Genomic DNA, 17,769 nt, shown 5'->3' on the forward strand with positions numbered 1-17,769 from the left:
TTAGTAAAATGTATTGCAGATAGGCAGGCACAACTGAAGTCAGTCTCTTTTGCCTTGTGGTAGAATTAATGTTTTGCCCAAGTAAAACATTAGGAAAGAGGTTAAACATAATAACCCTCCCCCCTCCCTAGATTTAATTATTGTATTTTTCATACATTTAAAAATATTGCATGGCTGAAGTCAGTATGGACAAAAAGTTGAAAAATATATTTAAAAGCTATGAAACATTAAAACATCGACCTTATGCCAGTTCCCATGCTAGGCACATTTTCGTAAAGTTTTTAATCTTTCACTTAAACTTTCTGAAGGAGGTATCATAATTTAAAAACCAAACACAATCTTGATTACTTAAAAAAAATAAACTTACCTAAATTATACCAAGTAACCAACCACCTGCACATTTGATTCTCAAAATTACTTGACCTCAAATGACTCAGATTCAAAGCAACAGCTGGGTAAAATTTTTTTTATTGGAAAACAAATATACAACTTGGAATGGATTTGAGGCAAATTGTGCCATAAGCAGATTTTCTTTAAGTGGCTAAACAAAGTTTAAAAAGCAAGTAACAATAAAAGAAAATGTTTCTGGTACAGGACCAGCAGTACAAAAAAATAGTGTACGAGTACCTGGATAATACACCCGTTTTGCAATAGTGCAACTTTAAGTACATATTGTTGACTGTCCGTAGTCCACGCAGAGTTACAACTCCACACTTCAACAACAACATGCTGACAGTTCCTAAAGAAAACTACTTAAAAAAAGGCATAACCCAGATGTTCCCTCATTGGACCAACTCCTCCTAAGTTTAGATGTGCAGAAGGGCTTAGATATATCCAGAGTAAGCCACATGCAACATGTTACTTGATCAATTTTCTAAAATAAGGTTTCAGGACAATGACAATAAGGGAAGAAAACATGGAGGAATGAAGTCCTAATTACTATACATGCATATTTTTTTTGACAGTAGGGGAAACCTTTTACAGATAAGTTACAAACAAAGAAAAGGCAAATAAACAATTTTGTACAAGAAATTTAACACATTCTGTACAATGTCTTCACTTTGCTGTCATCATTTGTACAAATTCTGAAAAAGAAAAAATACACAAAAAATTGAGTCAGTCAGTGGCAAAAGACTGACAAAACCAATCACATTTACTCAAACACTGAGCAATCTCTATTCCCCTTTCTTTCCTCAAAATTATAAAGTACCAAGGAAAACTAGCTTACTGCCAAGGCTGGAACTTCAAAAACCAAATTAACAAATAAACCCAATTAATGCTTTAGATAGCTGTTGTAAATAAAGAGCATTCTTGCTCTTAGTTTAGTATTACAAATGATACTTTTGAATCTGAAGCATACGTGAACAGCTGCAGACTAAATCTATGTAGAGGAAGGGAATTCAGTGAAGAAAATTACCTTAATTTCATTCTGAGGATCTTGAAATTAAAGTCTGAAGCTGTTCAAATTATCTCGCAAATATTATACAAAAATTGTTTTACGCTGTTTGGAATATAGACTTCTCAAACTTTAATGCATATGAAACCATCCATAAGAAATCCTGTTAAAGTGCAGTTCCCAGGTATACAGGTCGGATCTGACAATAGTTCTAAAATGTTCTCAGGTGACAGGGATGTTGCCTAGTCTATACACAGCATTCCGAATAGCAAAAGGTTAGAAAATACACTGTTCTAGAATCTTCCTGGGGTGAGGGAGCTACTAATTTCGACCTATCGGATACCTAACAAGTAATTCTAAACTTAAAGTAGAAGCATCAAATGAGGTGGTGAAAGTGAGAGACCTACCTTCATAGTTTACTTGACCATCACCATCAATATCTGCTTCCCTGATCATTTCATCAACCTCTTCATCTGTTAGCTTCTCTCCGAGGTTTGTCATCACATGGCGAAGCTCAGCTGCGCTAATGTAGCCATTGCCATCCTATAGAAAAGTCAAAATGTCTAGTTGAAATGGAAGTTTAATAAGTTTACTGAACTTCACATTAGGGAGAAAAACATACTTTAGAAATCCATACAAGTGAAAGAGCATCTACAAACAACTGACCTATAAACTAAACATCAATGTAGGATAGCCAAGTAGGATATCCTGTATTAAAATCACTATTTCTTAGCTCCAAAGCCAAGTGATATTTGACACAATATTAATGCAATACACAAGTTACTAGGAAATAAGCTTATACTGAATTTTTATCTTTATTTCATCCTCAAATTAAAATTTAAGAAATTCAGCCCTCGAAACCCTACCTTATCAAACACACGGAATGCTTCTCTAATTTCTTCTTCACTGTCTGTGTCTTTCATTTTTCTTGCCATCATTGTCAGAAATTCCGGGAAGTCAATTGTGCCATTACCTGAAATGGTGTGTTTAGTTGAAACATTACAATAGAATTTAATACCCACTCCAACTCCCCCCCCCCCAAATTAAAAAGACTTACCATCAGCATCTACTTCATTAATCATGTCCTGTAACTCTGCTTCTGTGGGATTCTGCCCAAGAGACCTCATTACAGTTCCCAATTCCTTTGTTGTGATAGTCCCATCACCATCCTTGTCAAATAGTGAAAATGCTTCTTTGAATTCTGTTTAAGAGACCACAATACAAATACACAGGTTAACCTCCGAAGTGAAATTAATCAACTCTTACAGATATAAAGGGCTCTAAAAGATATGAAGATAGCACCTGAAAAGGAATTTGGATTTCTGAAAGATCAGATGAGAAAGCCTTCAGGCATTTCAAACATCTTTAGCTGATCATACCAATATATGCTCTACACCAGGGAGTTTTTCATCTAAAATCTCACAAAGAACTGCAATATCTAGACATTCTGAATTTAAAGAAGAAAAGAATCAAAACCCTAAATGACTGGCTTCTCCATTTTCTGTTAAAGCTGCTCTGGGAACATAATTCAAAATTATAGATCTAACCCTCACTCCGAACTAAAAAATAAGAGTATTGGTCCCAAATACATTTCTAGAGAGCAACTATACTATTTGCATTGTATTTAGCGAATTCTCAACAAATTAAAATTGTCTATTTTATCAACTACTAAATTAAAAACCAAAAACTTTCAACTTCAGAACTCTATGCCAGTAAGCTAGTTTTCTTTTCTGGTAGAGAGAAGAGACTATCACCAAATAGCCTATACTCATGTTAACAATGGGATGGATGATCAAGACATGAATGGCCAGTGTTAGCTGTATACTGAGAACAGTGACAATTTCAGACCTTTCTTTGGATTATAAAATCCCCAAACTTGTAATAGAGTTAAATATATTATTGTCTAAGATCTCTTTACAAAATTACATTGTTTTTATTTCACTACTAGATTACATGGAATGCTGCTGGAGTGACAGTTCACAATACCTGGATTTACCGTTTATTTTATAGACAGAGAAACTAAAGCAGAGATTAAATCTGGTAGTGCAAGGTCATATGAACGAGTAAGAAAACCTAGTACTTTCCAAGTATTCGGCCCTATAAGCAAGCAAACACAAAAGCAGTTCCAAAGTTCAAGAGGCCATACTTATGCTCTCCCAACATATCTAGAACATTTGAAATTATGTACCTGATACATGTTTAAGAAATGGTATGCCCCCTCCAAGTCTGTTTATGCCCTGTCTGTCTATCTTTGTTCCAATTCATATACCTCCCAGTTTCATTTCTCATAATCTCTTCTCTGGACTCAACCATTCTTCTATTGATTTTGCCATTAATTTATTTAATTACCGTACGCCTCTTAGCCTAAAACTAAACTCAAACCTTAGTTATATTTTCTTTTAAGCACCAAATTCTGGAAGGCACCAAACTCCATTGGATGGAGTACTCATATCCATTTCTTCTCTATCAATCGACTACTAAAATTGCTTCCGGCTCCAGCTCATCAGCTGAAAATGCTAGCTTCACCAAGAACAACCTAGTTGCCCAATCCAGTAAGTATGTTTCAGTATGTGAGGCCATAAAGCACAGAACTCAAACCACCCTTTGGTACTCAAAACTGCAGGGAGTCAAAAATCCCAGCTCTGCTACTTATCAGAAATGTAACCTCAGGCAAAGTAAGTTCCTAAAACTTTTCTCTGCCTCAGGGTGCTCATTTTTGTTAAACAGGGGTAACTGTACCAACTTTCTAATTTTAAGAACTTAAAATCACTACATGTAAAGCACTCAGAACTACGGCAAGTAAATACTTAATGAATGTTAAGAAAAAGATGATCTCATTTTCCTGCAGTACACAAACTACACAAAAAACCCCTCAAACTTCTCTTGGCCTCCACAGTATTACTTTAGTTTACATCTCACCTTAACAATGCCAAAGGCTCTTGGCTCCTACTCGTCTCTCTCTTACAAGTAGGTATGACCAACTTTCTTATCCTTTCTTCTCTCCTTGGCCATTTCATCTATGCCCACTTATCTTAGCATTCTCATCTTTCTCTATAACATGTTACCCTTTATTCCTGACTTCCCACAGGACAGACATCTCCCCTAGCTGACCTCCAGCAAGACTTAGGAAAATGAATTCTACGCGCCCCAGCTACCCTAGGAACATAAGCAAAAGTCATTTAAACTCTTTCCTCCTAAAAATCCATCAACAAGTCCTGTAAGAACTCCAATTATTTAAATACTACTGGATTCTTTTTCATCACTACAACCAATAATTTGGTTTACGGCCCCATCACCTTTTGCCTGGACAATTATGATAGCCTGAGACCTGGGTTCTTTATTTAAAATTACCCTCACAACTACTTGGATCCTATTTACCTTTTTGGATTACCAGGTTCCTTTCTTCTGCTTAAAATCTTTGTATTGCTTAGTTTTTAGATCAGATATTACTGAATAGTTGTAGTTTGCTACATTCAATAGTAACACAGCTCCATTCTGTTTAAACATGCTTGTTTTCAGAGGAACTCATCTGATACCAGAAGCTTAGTACCAAATCTAATCTGGATCAATCCAATGACAAAAATAAATAAATCCCACAAATAGCAGAATTCGACAAAAAAAATTCCCATCTTAATTTTTTTTAAAAAATGGGATGTAGAAATAGTGTCTAAAAATATACAAACCATTAGGGTTTGAACACATAGCATCTATCACCTAATAATTTAGGCCATAAGAAAATTAAAAGTACTTAGTTTTATTTGTTTACATTATATTCTCTGCTGTAATGCTAAGCTACAAGCATCATTTACAATCATCATTTACCACCATTATGTGCAAAATTATGAATGTGTAACCAGTTATCATTTTACTGTATGATTTACCTTAAAGCCAAATAAATTCTAGAAGATGCATGATAACTTATATATGTTCTAAGTTTCAGTATGTTTTACCATCTCATAACTCTTAAAATGTTTGCTGAAAAAAGTGAAAAGCAGAAAATAAAACTTTACCTATGCTGTAACAACGCAGTTGATGGATATAAAAGAGGAATACAAATATTTTAAAGGTCAAGGTTTATTATTCCAAATTCCTATTTGTATTTTTACACTAAAGAGTTAGAAATACCTGTAAAAATTCCTTGAAAGAATGAACTCAGAAGTACAATTTAAATTCACCTGCCTTTACAGCTTACCACCTGTACTTTAGAACTAATATAATCTTCATGTATAGGAGCATGTCATTCTAACCAGTAATTCCCAAGAATGACTTCAAATATAAACCCAGGAGTCAAAATCTAAATACACAGCACGAAAACAAGAGGTCCTGAATGTCACACAGAACAGCTATCTTCAACAAATTGATAGGACCTCCTCCGAATTCATTAGAGTTGTGCCTAAATTGAAATTTTCAGCAAAGTCACACTATTACTTGTTTTGTTTATCAGCAACCCCAGGACCCTTTTATAATTATTTATATTACATAAATTTATAATTTTATTAATAAGTTGTCATAAAACAATTACAACAGAAGAAAAATCAAATGCCTGTTTACTAACTTCTATGTATTTTGAAAGCCAAACTGAATCCCTTCACAGGTCATGTAACGGACATTTTTTGGCACTATGAATTGTTGCTATAAAACTGACTACAAAAAAAACACAAAAAAAAATGAGTACAGTTAATGTCCTTTAAAAACATTCTTGTACATTTTTAAAATTTGTCCTCTACGTGTCAACAATTAACGAAATCATGGCAGAGTCAAAATTAACTTGTTCGTGATATCACACCAGACTGTTCTGGACTGTTCCTTAAGACCAGGTAATGTAAACAATTCTAGTAACTCTACCTAAACAACAAGCATTCTTTTCTTCTGGACCAAGTAATTTGCTATTAGAATTTCTAAACAAATGTGTAATAATGATTACCATATAAAGATAAAAAGAGCCAAAAATGTACCTTAGTGTATTCAATGTTGTATTACATGTACGAAGCTTATTAACATTTTAACGAGCCTTAGACGCTAGGATGCTACTGGTCACAAGTGATTCCGATTCATCAGATAAAGACAAAATCTGTGTTCACCTCAAAGGGGGACATTGAAACATGTCAAATTCAGGAAAGGACTTTGGGAGCAGGCACAGTAATTCTTAGGATAGGGTAGGTAGTGTTCTATAACATTTTTTGTGTCATCCTCCTCTTAAGTAGCATTAAAAAGCTTTGGTTCCTCTAACCTAAAAGTTCACTAAAGACGACCTGGGGTCCAAGGAATATCTTTAAAAGCCTAGCAAAAGGCAGGGTTAGGGAGAGAATCTACAATAGATTTTTTCCTTCCACTCCCACTTGAAATTTAATTGTATGATGGAAGTTAATTAAATGACAGAATTTACCTTAAAGACAATGTTCAAATGAACTACAACTACTCTTGGTAATAATGCGGTATCGGTCACTGAAGGCTGATCCTATTTCAGACACAAACTTTTTTAAAAGAAGCCTGTGTGTTTGTTTGGGAAGGCAGTAATAAGCATCTACTAGGTGACGAGCACCTTGAGTGATATATTTTCTCCATTAAAGGGAATATTTTGTGCTATGTACCAGTAGACATAACTGACTGGGAATACCAAGAAACCAAAGGCTGAGAGGAAGGCCAGATGTATTAAGACAATGTAAGAGTTTAAGACTAGAGCCCTGAGCAGTGCAGCTCAGTTGGTTGGATGTCACACTGCAAAGTGAAAGGTTGCTGGCCTGGTCCCCACTTGGGGTGTGTACTAGAGGCAACAGATCAGTCTCTCCATTTCTTTCTCCCTGCCTTCCCCTCTAAAAATAAAAAATAAAAAAAATTTTAAGTTTAAGACTAGAAATATTAGATAGCCCAGGTCAGTTACTGAAGGATATATAAAAAACTATTTTGAAATACTTTTCCATTTAATTGATACATTTAACAATAGTATAAACCACAGGTGGCAAACACAAGGCCTGTGGGTTCGAATGTGGCCCTCCACCATGTTTCTACCCATAACAGAGCCGGGCTCTTGCTTAATGTTAAGGAGTAGTTACATTTATACTGTCCTAAAATTACATTCGGCCCTTTGAAGGTATCCAGGAGATTGATGTGGTCCCCTGTGAAAATGAGTTGGACACCCCTGGCACAAACCAACAAAGAAATTATTTCTGAAGCTCTGCCTGATTAGTTTAACACACTCAAGCATGCAATTTATCCAAACCTATAAAGCAAATCCCAGGCTTAAATAAAATTTATACAGTAAAAATAAAGTCTGCTTACTCTTGGTCCTAAATGCTAATAGCTTTCTACTTTATATAGTCCTTCTAAATATTTGTGATAAATATTTGAGGAAATTAGTGATTTCTGGTTCCTCCAAATTTGTATTTATAGGGGATGGGGAAGGACTTACTTTAAATGGGCTATATAGCTAAGTCCTATCTGGGTAACTCAGTTTTCTCTAACATTAGAAGAAAGTGTTAAGCCCTGAATGGTATGGCTCTGTGAGTTGGGCATTGTCCCGCAGACCAAAAAATTTGCCCGTTGGATTCCTGGTCCTCAAACATGCCTGGGTTGCAGGCCAGGTCCCCAAATGGGAGTGTGCAAGGAGCAATCAATTGATATTTCTCTCGCATATCGATATTTCTTTCCTTCTCTTTCTCCCTCCCTTCCCCTCTCTCTAAAAACATATAAAATCTTAAAAAAAAAAAAAAAAAAAAAAAAAAGCAAGCTTTTGTATTTTGGGTACTTTTACCTCCCTGCCTACTAAGAAAATTGTGGCAGTTAAAACTGTTTGCTTGATACTTGTGTTAACAAGCCCCTACTGTAGGGAAATGAATAGTTCAAAAGACATTTCAATATTGCATTAAAAGAAAAAAAAAAAAAACCCTTTAGCACATATGTTTACAGGCATAGACAACATGACTTCAGATTTTATGTAACAAGTTCACATATTTCCATAGCAAACCAAAGGAGATCAGATTTAAGAAGCCGTTTCAAATAGTTGTCACTGCTTTGTAAGACACAATGACATTACATGTGTAAAGTAGAATGCTAACTTTTGGATCTAGGTTTTTCATTGGAGAAATGGTTATTCCCTGACTATATATACAATTTTAAGGTTAAAATATTACCTACTTTAAAGTGGGGTAAATTCAACATTCATTTTCTGATTCTACATTTCAAGTTACTTATTAGTAACACTACTTGGCCCTCATTTTTTGTAGACTGATCTGGCATTGTAGTGTTAAAAACTGCTCCAGAATCCATGTTTTAGAGTAAGATAACCTTCAACAACAAAGAAAAAAACCAAAGACCACCACTAGGCTCCAAAATATATCCACATAGCCTAACAACATGTCTTCAGTTACAGTTAGCCTTACACATCTTTTTCAGGCAAGTTTACCACCTCATGTGCCAAAGCGCATTCAAATACTATAGTATATTACAACCATTTGCTATAATCTCCTACATAGAACAAAGTCAATTCTTTCATATAAGTATCTTATTTTCAGGTTGGATATTCAATTTACAATAAAAGCCAATGGGTACAATCAGGCAATGTATTCCTCACCTGCAATCTGCTCCTCAGTCAGCTGGTCAGCCTACAAAAAGATCAAAGAGATAAGCAGGTAAGTGACTGGAGACTATGTAGATTAGCAGCTACAAAAACTTTAAGGGGTCAGCCCTGACTGGACTGTACTGAAAAAAACAAAAGACTTCTGGTCTGATTCCTCATCAGGGCACATGCCTGGGTTGAGGGGCCAGGTCACCGCTCAGGGGTGTGTGTGAGAGGCAACCGATGGATTTGTCTCCCCGTCCCTTACCCTCCCTCTAAAAATAAATAAAATCTTAATATATACCAAGTTTTCAAGGTTCAGTATATACCATGACCTTCATTTAGTTCAACATTCCTTAGTACCAGTAACAAGCATATAGGTTGGATAGAAAATGCATATATCTAATTTACCTTCAAAGCTAAGCTGTCTTGATCTCAAGTGTTAGATAAAATATTTCAGAATATGCTTGAAAGTCTAAATTTTACAAAAACTGATAAAAAGCAAACCTGCCATACTAAAAAGTTTAATTGGAGTTATCATTCTAAAGTAAAGATAGAATCCAATAGACACATTGTTTCCTTTTTGCAAAATTGGCATACCTAAACTTAAGCTCTCCTACTCTAGTAGATATAAATCATTATTACCAGAAATCTCCACTGAACAAAAAATAATGCCCAAGGACTATATTCAAAATTGTCCCTATTAAACCCTAAACCCTATTAAACCCAAAATTTAATCCTAAGGGGTTAAACACATTATTTGGACATAAAGCTCATGTTCCAAACCTCAAAATAAGCAAAACTTCATTAAAAAGATTAAAATCCATGCTATCTTGGACAGGGAAAACAAGAAAGCTACCAGTTTTTACTTCTTCTAACCTGTCAGACAAATACAGAGAATTCAGGATTCTGAACATTTAAACTACATTATTTACCAAATGTTAAGTAAATCCAGCCACCCGTTTTCTCTTGACTTTTGAAATCCCAAAGTGAGCCTTAGGTTTGTGATGTCTTTAGCACATGGAGAAGTTACTGGATTTTGCTTTTAAAAAAACAGGTTCAGGTATTTGCCAAAACCCTTTATATGTTGTTCTTATTCAGTCTTCACACTATTCCTATAATGGTGGTATTATCTCCTACCTAACAAATGGAGAAAAAGGGGCTCAGATTAAATTTCAGAGAGTGGGAATACAAAATTAGTTAACTAGCAGAGTCAGTATTAAAGACTAAAGTGTTAGACATATCCAATGCCTGTACGTTCATAATTCAAAGCACATAATATAAAGATATATGCGAAGTATCAAGACTCTTGTTCTTCCTGTGTCCTTCATCTTTGGACATTTCATTGCTTATCAGTATACATTACCCATGAAGCAACTGCTTATGTGGTTGTGGGTAGCACTGATGAGAAATAAGTCTCCCAATATACATGAAATCAAACACGCTATGATTAATCCATTCATTTTTTTGGTATGAAATGAATAAAAACACTACCTAGTTTCATTCTTTTTAAATGAACACATCCCTGGAAAGGATAACACCTTAATGTAGAATAGCATCACATTCTCTAGGAGACAGCATGAGAAAATGTGAGAGACAAAAAGAAGTTTCTTTCCCTGCTCAACAATTCTGATTTGACCTCAATGCAAAATGAACTTGTTTCTATTTAAAAAATTAAAGAGGAAGGAAAAAGCCAAAAGCCTGATAACTTAAAATTAAAGAGCCAGTAATTTAAGTTCAAATGTATGAGTTTATAAAATAAAAAATTATCTCCAGTAAGTATTTTGGTATAAAATCAGCCATAGATTGTTTTCCCTAGCAATAAGCCCAATAAATCCACTCAGTTATACTTTACTATAGAGGATTTACTTCTAGTATGACTTCATTTTACAAGATTTCTATCATTTCTGAAGGCAAGGCAACACAGTATGTTGCAGGAAAGAGTAGTTTTTTGAGTCATCACTGGGCTAGTATCTTAATACTGACTCTGCAACTTAATAGCTGTGTGACCTTGGACATGTTACTCAACCTCTCATTGTCAAGTTCAGCTGTGTAACATAATACCAATCTTACAGGGATATCAGAACAGAGTAAATGAGAAGCTATGTTATAAAGGGCTAGCCCAAAGAACTCAGTGATAATTATTTTATATAAATTAACTAATCAAAGAACCTACAATGTTAAATATTAACCTAACTAGTTCAACTTCCACACAGAAGGTAAACACGCACAGCACTATCAAGCCCTTTACAACAAACCTACCAGGTTTCATGTTAACTTTAAGCTGAGAAAATATATTTCCACAAAATGAAACTACCAGTTGAAGCCCAGGGACAGATGTGGAAGGCACTACAGCATGTGTGAAGGATTGATGGGCTATGTGCAGAAAAGGAGACATTGGGTTTATTCTCCAAACATGGTAGGGGGAAAATTTTGGGAAAGCTTATTTATATGAAAGCTGAGAAGGCATTAAGAAGAAACAAGGATATTAGCTGTAAAAGAAAAATTTCAATTTTGCTTCGCCAAGTCCAATTTTAATGGCCTCACATCATCTTGCCCAGCTCCTCACCTCCAGGCAAATGCAATCTTAGAAAAGGTCATAAACGAGCTTCAAAAAATAAACTAAGCACAGGGGAGCCTAAATTACTCACATAACCTAAAAAGCACTGTGTGATTTTTGCTTGGAGTGTTTTGAGAAACTTAGAAAAATTTCTCATATTTACTACTAATACAGAGTTCAAGGTTTTATAATAAACTTTATAACAGCAATGATCAGATCAAAGCCTACTAAAAAGCAAGAACACAATACTCCGGAACCCTCTAACTTGTAAACCTTTTCCAACTACATCAAATATATTTGGTTACTTCTGACGATGGAGAGTGACATTTTCTTACTTAGAAGAACCAGAAGAATTATACTTTTGGGAAAACGCAAGCTTATCAACAAGTGTTTATCTCAGTAAAGTGAAGAATAATTCACTAGCAAGGTGACTAGTTCTCACTCCTTTTTTTCCTACAATTCATTTCATTCTTCCTACTGCTTTTATCATGCCAGAGAGATCTTCCAGGCATTAGTACACTCTCAGGTTCAAAACCTCAGATGATTTGTAAACACTGAGAAACACTAATCTAGACCATGGGTGACTTGAAGTGCGTTATGTACCTATTAAATATTTCCTAAATGACATTCAGAAGCAGGTATGAATACTCTTGGAGCTTATCTAGTGAAAGGTAGTACACAAATCATCCAAAATTCTTATCTGAATAAATGGGTGAGTCCATAGTCTTGAAATGGAACATAAATTTCTATCCTTCATTTGTTCCTCTTTCTTCCAAGTGCCACATAGATACAACATAGGCTTCAAAAGTAAAATTTTCCAATTTCAGAAATCAAGGTATTTGTTTTACCGACATCAAAAGTGGTGTCTAAATTAGTTAATTAATTGTATCAGTAACTACTAACAGTACTTACTATATGTAGCATCTTGGACTAAAAGAAAAACCAACAAATTACTTCGTAAGAATTAGGAACTTTACCAAAGGCCTGATTTGATCATTCTAGCTTAATCTAGAACTTCCTGTATTTTAATAGAGACATAGGGAGTTTCCTCAGTCTAACATAAACAGATGTCCTTGCAGTTGATGGAATAATGATGTAGACAGGTAACAAATTTTCTACCTCTTCGTATCTTTTATTTCTCTAAAGACCCCCTTCAAGTCTTCTTAGAGCAATCCCCTTTCAAAGAGCACGTACCAACTACATGTGAACCCAAGAGCTTTGTGAGCAACCTTAATCCACTTTCATATAAACTTTTCTATTCTTAAATTTGACAGTTGTAATTTTAAAAGTCTTATTATTAAGACTTTTAAAGTCTTAATAATAAGACTTTATTATTAAGTCTTAAGTCTATTAAGTCCAAGTCTTATTATTATGAAGTTACCTGAAGATAATTTCCAAATTAAAAAATTAACGATGACAGGTAGGTCATCAATTTAGTAAACAAACCAAAAAACCTCAAGCCATCAACAATGCAAACAGTAATTACAAAAGTTTATCACTGGGGCAAAGAACCATGAAAGCATAGATAAACTACCTATCACCAAGAAAAAAAACCCCACTCGAGTTTTCGATTCAATCAGACTGAAAAAAAAAATCTTCATTTAAGAACACTTTAAAATTTACACCTCAATTTATAACTTAGATTACATGCCTATAATGCACACTTTCACCTATGAGAGTAAATTCAACCAGAATATTCAAATTCAGAAAATAAAAATATCAATATACAACGAATGCACCAAACTTAAAATGAACACTAATTTAGCTAAGGTGAAGTCCTCTCCCCACACCCATACAGGCTGGAGGTTTCAGTTGGCAAGGATTTCCAACTCTTGTTTAAGATGTCACCTTACCTCGTGGACACACCCATCACTGTAATTACTTGGCAGAAGGAACCACTAAATAAGTATTGCAAATTACCGCCCTCGTTAGGATTTTTTTCTTTAACAGAAAAAAGTTCTGGTCTCAAGTGACAGAAAAATGTTTTTTAAAATTCCCTGCCCCCAAAATAGTCTTCTACCACACTACAGTACTTAACAACCTATTATAGTACAAATGAACTGGGCTGCACCTTAAGATGATCTGGCAACTTCTGTACGGAAATATGAGCAATTTCCAAGGGGACTGGAGGGGGGCAATGCTGTGTGTGGCCGTGGTTCCTTGACATTAGGAGAGTGCACGTGACTGCTCAAAAATAGGGTATACTCAGTGGGCCCTTTACAAAAGCATCCTTCCAGTTATTACATGAAAATTACCCTCCACGACAGTCACCCAGAAGTTTGCTTTCTTTCCATAGGTGATACATAGGAAACGCCTTTCACACCCTAACTGGAGCCGATGGTTTTCTCTAACAAGATGCGTACTGCAGAGACGCGCCTTAATTCACACACAAAGCTCATTTTCTCAAACGACAAAGGCACTTAAAAAAAATTTTTTTTTTTTTAATGTCCTGCCTGCATGGTGGGAAAAGGCCCCAGGGCCCAGATGGCGGGGAGAGATCGGCATTCACCAAGCTTCCTTCTCGCCACTGGAGGGGGAGGGGAAGCTCTCGAGGCCACCCTCCCCCACCCATCCCCAACCGGCTGGCCCCGCAGAGCCGCGGCCGGGGGAACCTCCGCAGCCCTGCAGGTGCCAGCACAGCAGCTGGGGCGCGAGCCGAGCGCGCAGCGGCTCCGGCCCCGCGCCCGCCGCCCCGCCCCGCCCCACGGCCGCTCCCCGCGCCCCGCGGGCTCGGCCCACACAGTGCGCCGCACCCGCTCGCGCGCCCCCCCCCTTTCCCCCCCACCCCCGGCAACGGGGGCTGCGGGCAAACGGCGGCGCCAGCGCTCGCCCGGGTCCCGCGCGCTCCCTCCCGCCCCCTCGGCGCATGGCGGCCACAAGCAGACAAAGGCGCTTCCTGGCACCGGCGCTAACCGTCCGTTGGGCTTTTGAATCCGGCCCTGGGGCTGACCTTTAGAGATGCCCGACCCAAGGCTTCGGCGCCCCGGCTCCCCTCACCGTGACACTCGCCGGCCTCCCTAATGTGCTGGGCTGCCCCCGCCCGGTATCCATCCTCACCCAGTCGAGCCCCTGAGAAACTTGCGGCCTCAGGGACAAGACACCTAGCCCTCAACACCCTAGGGGACACCTCCCTGAGGAGAATGGGGGTGGTGGGGACACCTGCGACACAACAGCCGCGGGCCCCCCAGCCTCTTTCACGCCATCTCGCTGGCGAAGACCATTTCGGGAGGGTTTAAAGAAGGCAAGTTCCCTTCCTTTAGTCGATCTGCTTCAGCCTCTCTCCCCGACAGGCCAAGCGCCGGCAGCTTAGCGACGCACTCACCATGCTGCTAGTGCTACCGGTCTCCGAGACTCGACCACACAACCACTCAGCTCGCCTGCTCCACTCGGACTAATTCTCCCCCTCCGCCCCCAGCGCCTCATAAACACCTCCCCCCGCGAGATCCCTCCGCCTCACGTCAGATAACGGAACATCAAGAACGAGTCCCGGCCACCCCCAACCCCCCACTCCCCTACTCTTCTTGAGACCCCTTTATCATCCACGGTTATTTGATCGACGGTGCAAGGGATAATGGAAAGTGGACAAACAGATGACGCAAGTGGGTTTCATTCCCGAGCTAGCCGTTAAAAAGCCGGTGGAGTCTGGCCTTAGTGGCGCTACTTTGCGGCGCGGAGGAGCTTTGACGTAGTGACGTGTACCGATATTCGTTGAACCGGCCGCTGATTGGTTGGTTTGTACCTGCAATGCGTCACTTGGACTCTCAGCCGCCGCCGCCGCCGCCGCTGTCGGGACGCGGTGCGATTTCTGCTGTTGCTTCTCCCGCTGCGCTGTCTTGGCAACTGCGCCAGGCGGCAGAGTCCGTTGCCTTGCGCTGGTCGGGAGAACCTTCCCCCACCCATCCTTCCCTGTCACACTCACAGACACAGTTTGCCGCCCAATGTATCGGGGTGGACGAAACCACCTTAAGCCGATGCATAATGAGGCTGAAAGACCACAGGAACCCCCCACCCGACGCTTAGCTTCTCAGCCTCGTGGAGACCACACATTTGACATTTCAGCCCCTCACAAAACTCGTGAAAATCTGGGTAAGGGCAAATGCGGCTGCTCAGTTGACTAATCTGAAAAGGTCTTCCGTTTATCCTTACTCTTCGCCTTCCTTGCCAGGAGTAATTTACCAGGAAAAAAAGTCAAAACCCAGTATCTGAGGTTCTGTGGGATTAGTCACTCCCTATCGCCCCCTTGATATTGTAGAATAATTGGGTTCTGGCTACTTCAGATGTATAGGACCTTGGATGAGTCATTTAATTTTTAAGCCTAATTTGTAAAATGGAGGTAATAATACCTCTCAAAAGATTATTGTAAAAATTAGACTTATGTAAAGATTAGAGTAAAATGTTGAAGCTCCTGACACGGGGTAGGCACCAAGCAAGTGGTCACTATACTCTACCTTCTCCTCAAAACGAATTTGCCCTTTTGGGTCTCTAATCTCTCAGATTTAAATGGACATTTCATTTTTTAATTTTTAACTTTTTCTAGAGACAGAGCCTGGAGAGGGTCTGCCTCCCGCCAGCCTGCCGTTTGTAGGTTCTTGACTTTGTTCAAGCAAGATTTCACCACGCTAGTCTAGGTGATTTTGAGAGTATGTTCCTTAAAGCTGAGACAGTGAAACAAGGAGGGGCTTAGGACAGAAGAAGCGACACAGGGGGCCTTGGAGACAGGTTGGGGGGGATAGCCTAGGATGAGCCATCACTGCCCACTGGTTGCAACTCCCGTGGCTGCAAGTCTCGCGCGGCCCCTTAGAGTTTAGGAGACGTGTGCCTGTGGGGGAGGGGAGAGGCGCCGGCCTGCTCCCGGAGGGAGAGCGCTTCTAAACCGATGTTTTAAAAACTACATGAAAGTTAGCTCCTTGGAACTGAACCCTTGTGCCCTGTTGTTGGAAGTGTAAAATGGTCCAGCCACTGTGGAAATCAGTGTGGTAGTTCCTTTAACTATTAAAAACAGAATTGCCACATTGATCCAGCAATTCCACTTCTAGGCGTGTACCCAAAAGAACTAAAAGCAGAATCTTGAAGAGATTCTAGTATGTTCATATTTACAGCAGTATTATTCAGGGTAGCTAAAACGTGGCAGCAACCCAAATTTCCATCAATGGATAGGTGAATAGGGAAAATATGTTACGATGGAATATTATTCAGCCTTAAAAATGGAAAACGTTTTATAATATGCTGTCACAGGAAATAAGCCAGCCACAAAAATAGCAAATACTGTATGATTCCATTTACATGAGGTACTTAGAATCATCAAAATCGTAGAGACAGAAGGACGGTTGCCAGGGGCTGGGGCCGGAGGAATGGGGAGTTACTGTTTAATGAGTATAGAGTTTCAGTTTTACAAAATGAAAAGAGGCGATGAATGGCAGTGACGGTTGCACGACATTATGAACGTATTTAATGCCACTGAACTGTAGAGTTAAGAATGGTTAAGCCCGGGCTAGTGTGGCTCAGTGGATTGAGCATCAGCCCGCAAATCGAAAGGTTGCCGGTTCAATTCCCAGTCCGGGCAAGTGCCTGTGTTGTGGGCCAGGTCCCCAGCTGGGGGTGTGTGAGAGGCAACCGATTGATGTATCTCTCACACATTGATCTTTCCTTCCCTCTGTCTCCCTTCCTTCCCTTCTCTCTATAAAGTAAATAAATAAAATCTAAAAAAAAAAAAAAAGAATGGTTAAGACGGTAAAGTTTATGTGTATTATCACACAAATCTTTTTTTAATTAGCTCCTTGGTCCCACCCAAAATAAGCAAGGGTGCCCATAACCTGGACTGTTTAACAAGCAGATAGTGAATACATACAGCGTGAAACTCAGTTTGAGTGTAATATAATTTTTACCATAGAGGGGGCTTACAAGGCACAAAGGAGAGGACCCTAGTTTACCACAGAGGTTCCCAAAAGAATTCCTGAAGACGGCTCCTAAATTAAGTCTGACATGGTAAAATAGGCAGGTAAGAAAGGAAAGACGTGAAGGAAGAGGAAAGCAAATTCTAGAGAAAAGAAAAACCCAGAGCAAAGGCCCGGAGGCACGCAACCGTGTGGCCCGAGGGAGTGGTTAGGCATTGCTGGAGCTAGCTGGGTGTGGCAGAGGGCCCTGGGCAGGTAGAAAGGAACTGGGGTTTTGTGCTCAAACTGCAGTTCTTCAAGAAGATTGTCTGTAGAACCACCATCCAGAAAAAAATCATCTTAGGTCACATCAAGTCCTTAGAAT

General features: G+C 38.8%; 1 protein-coding gene across 1 annotated transcript; it reads right to left on the reverse strand.

Annotated features, from left to right (window-relative positions):
• Positions 1–452: 452 nt before the first annotated feature.
• Positions 453–14,940, reverse strand: CALM2 (calmodulin 2). The gene is made up of 6 exons (XM_024552840.3): positions 14,834–14,940; positions 8,967–8,997; positions 2,454–2,597; positions 2,263–2,369; positions 1,804–1,939; positions 453–1,085 (listed from the first exon to the last, which is right to left on the reverse strand). Exons 1-6 carry the CDS (start codon positions 14,834–14,836, stop codon positions 1,057–1,059), a joined length of 450 nt encoding a protein of 149 aa, XP_024408608.2. The 5' UTR covers positions 14,837–14,940; the 3' UTR covers positions 453–1,056.
• Between the last annotated feature and the right edge of the window lie 2,829 nt (positions 14,941–17,769).

This window comes from Desmodus rotundus, chromosome 5 (assembly GCF_022682495.2).
Source record: "Desmodus rotundus isolate HL8 chromosome 5, HLdesRot8A.1, whole genome shotgun sequence".
Taxonomy (NCBI): domain Eukaryota; kingdom Metazoa; phylum Chordata; class Mammalia; order Chiroptera; family Phyllostomidae; genus Desmodus; species Desmodus rotundus.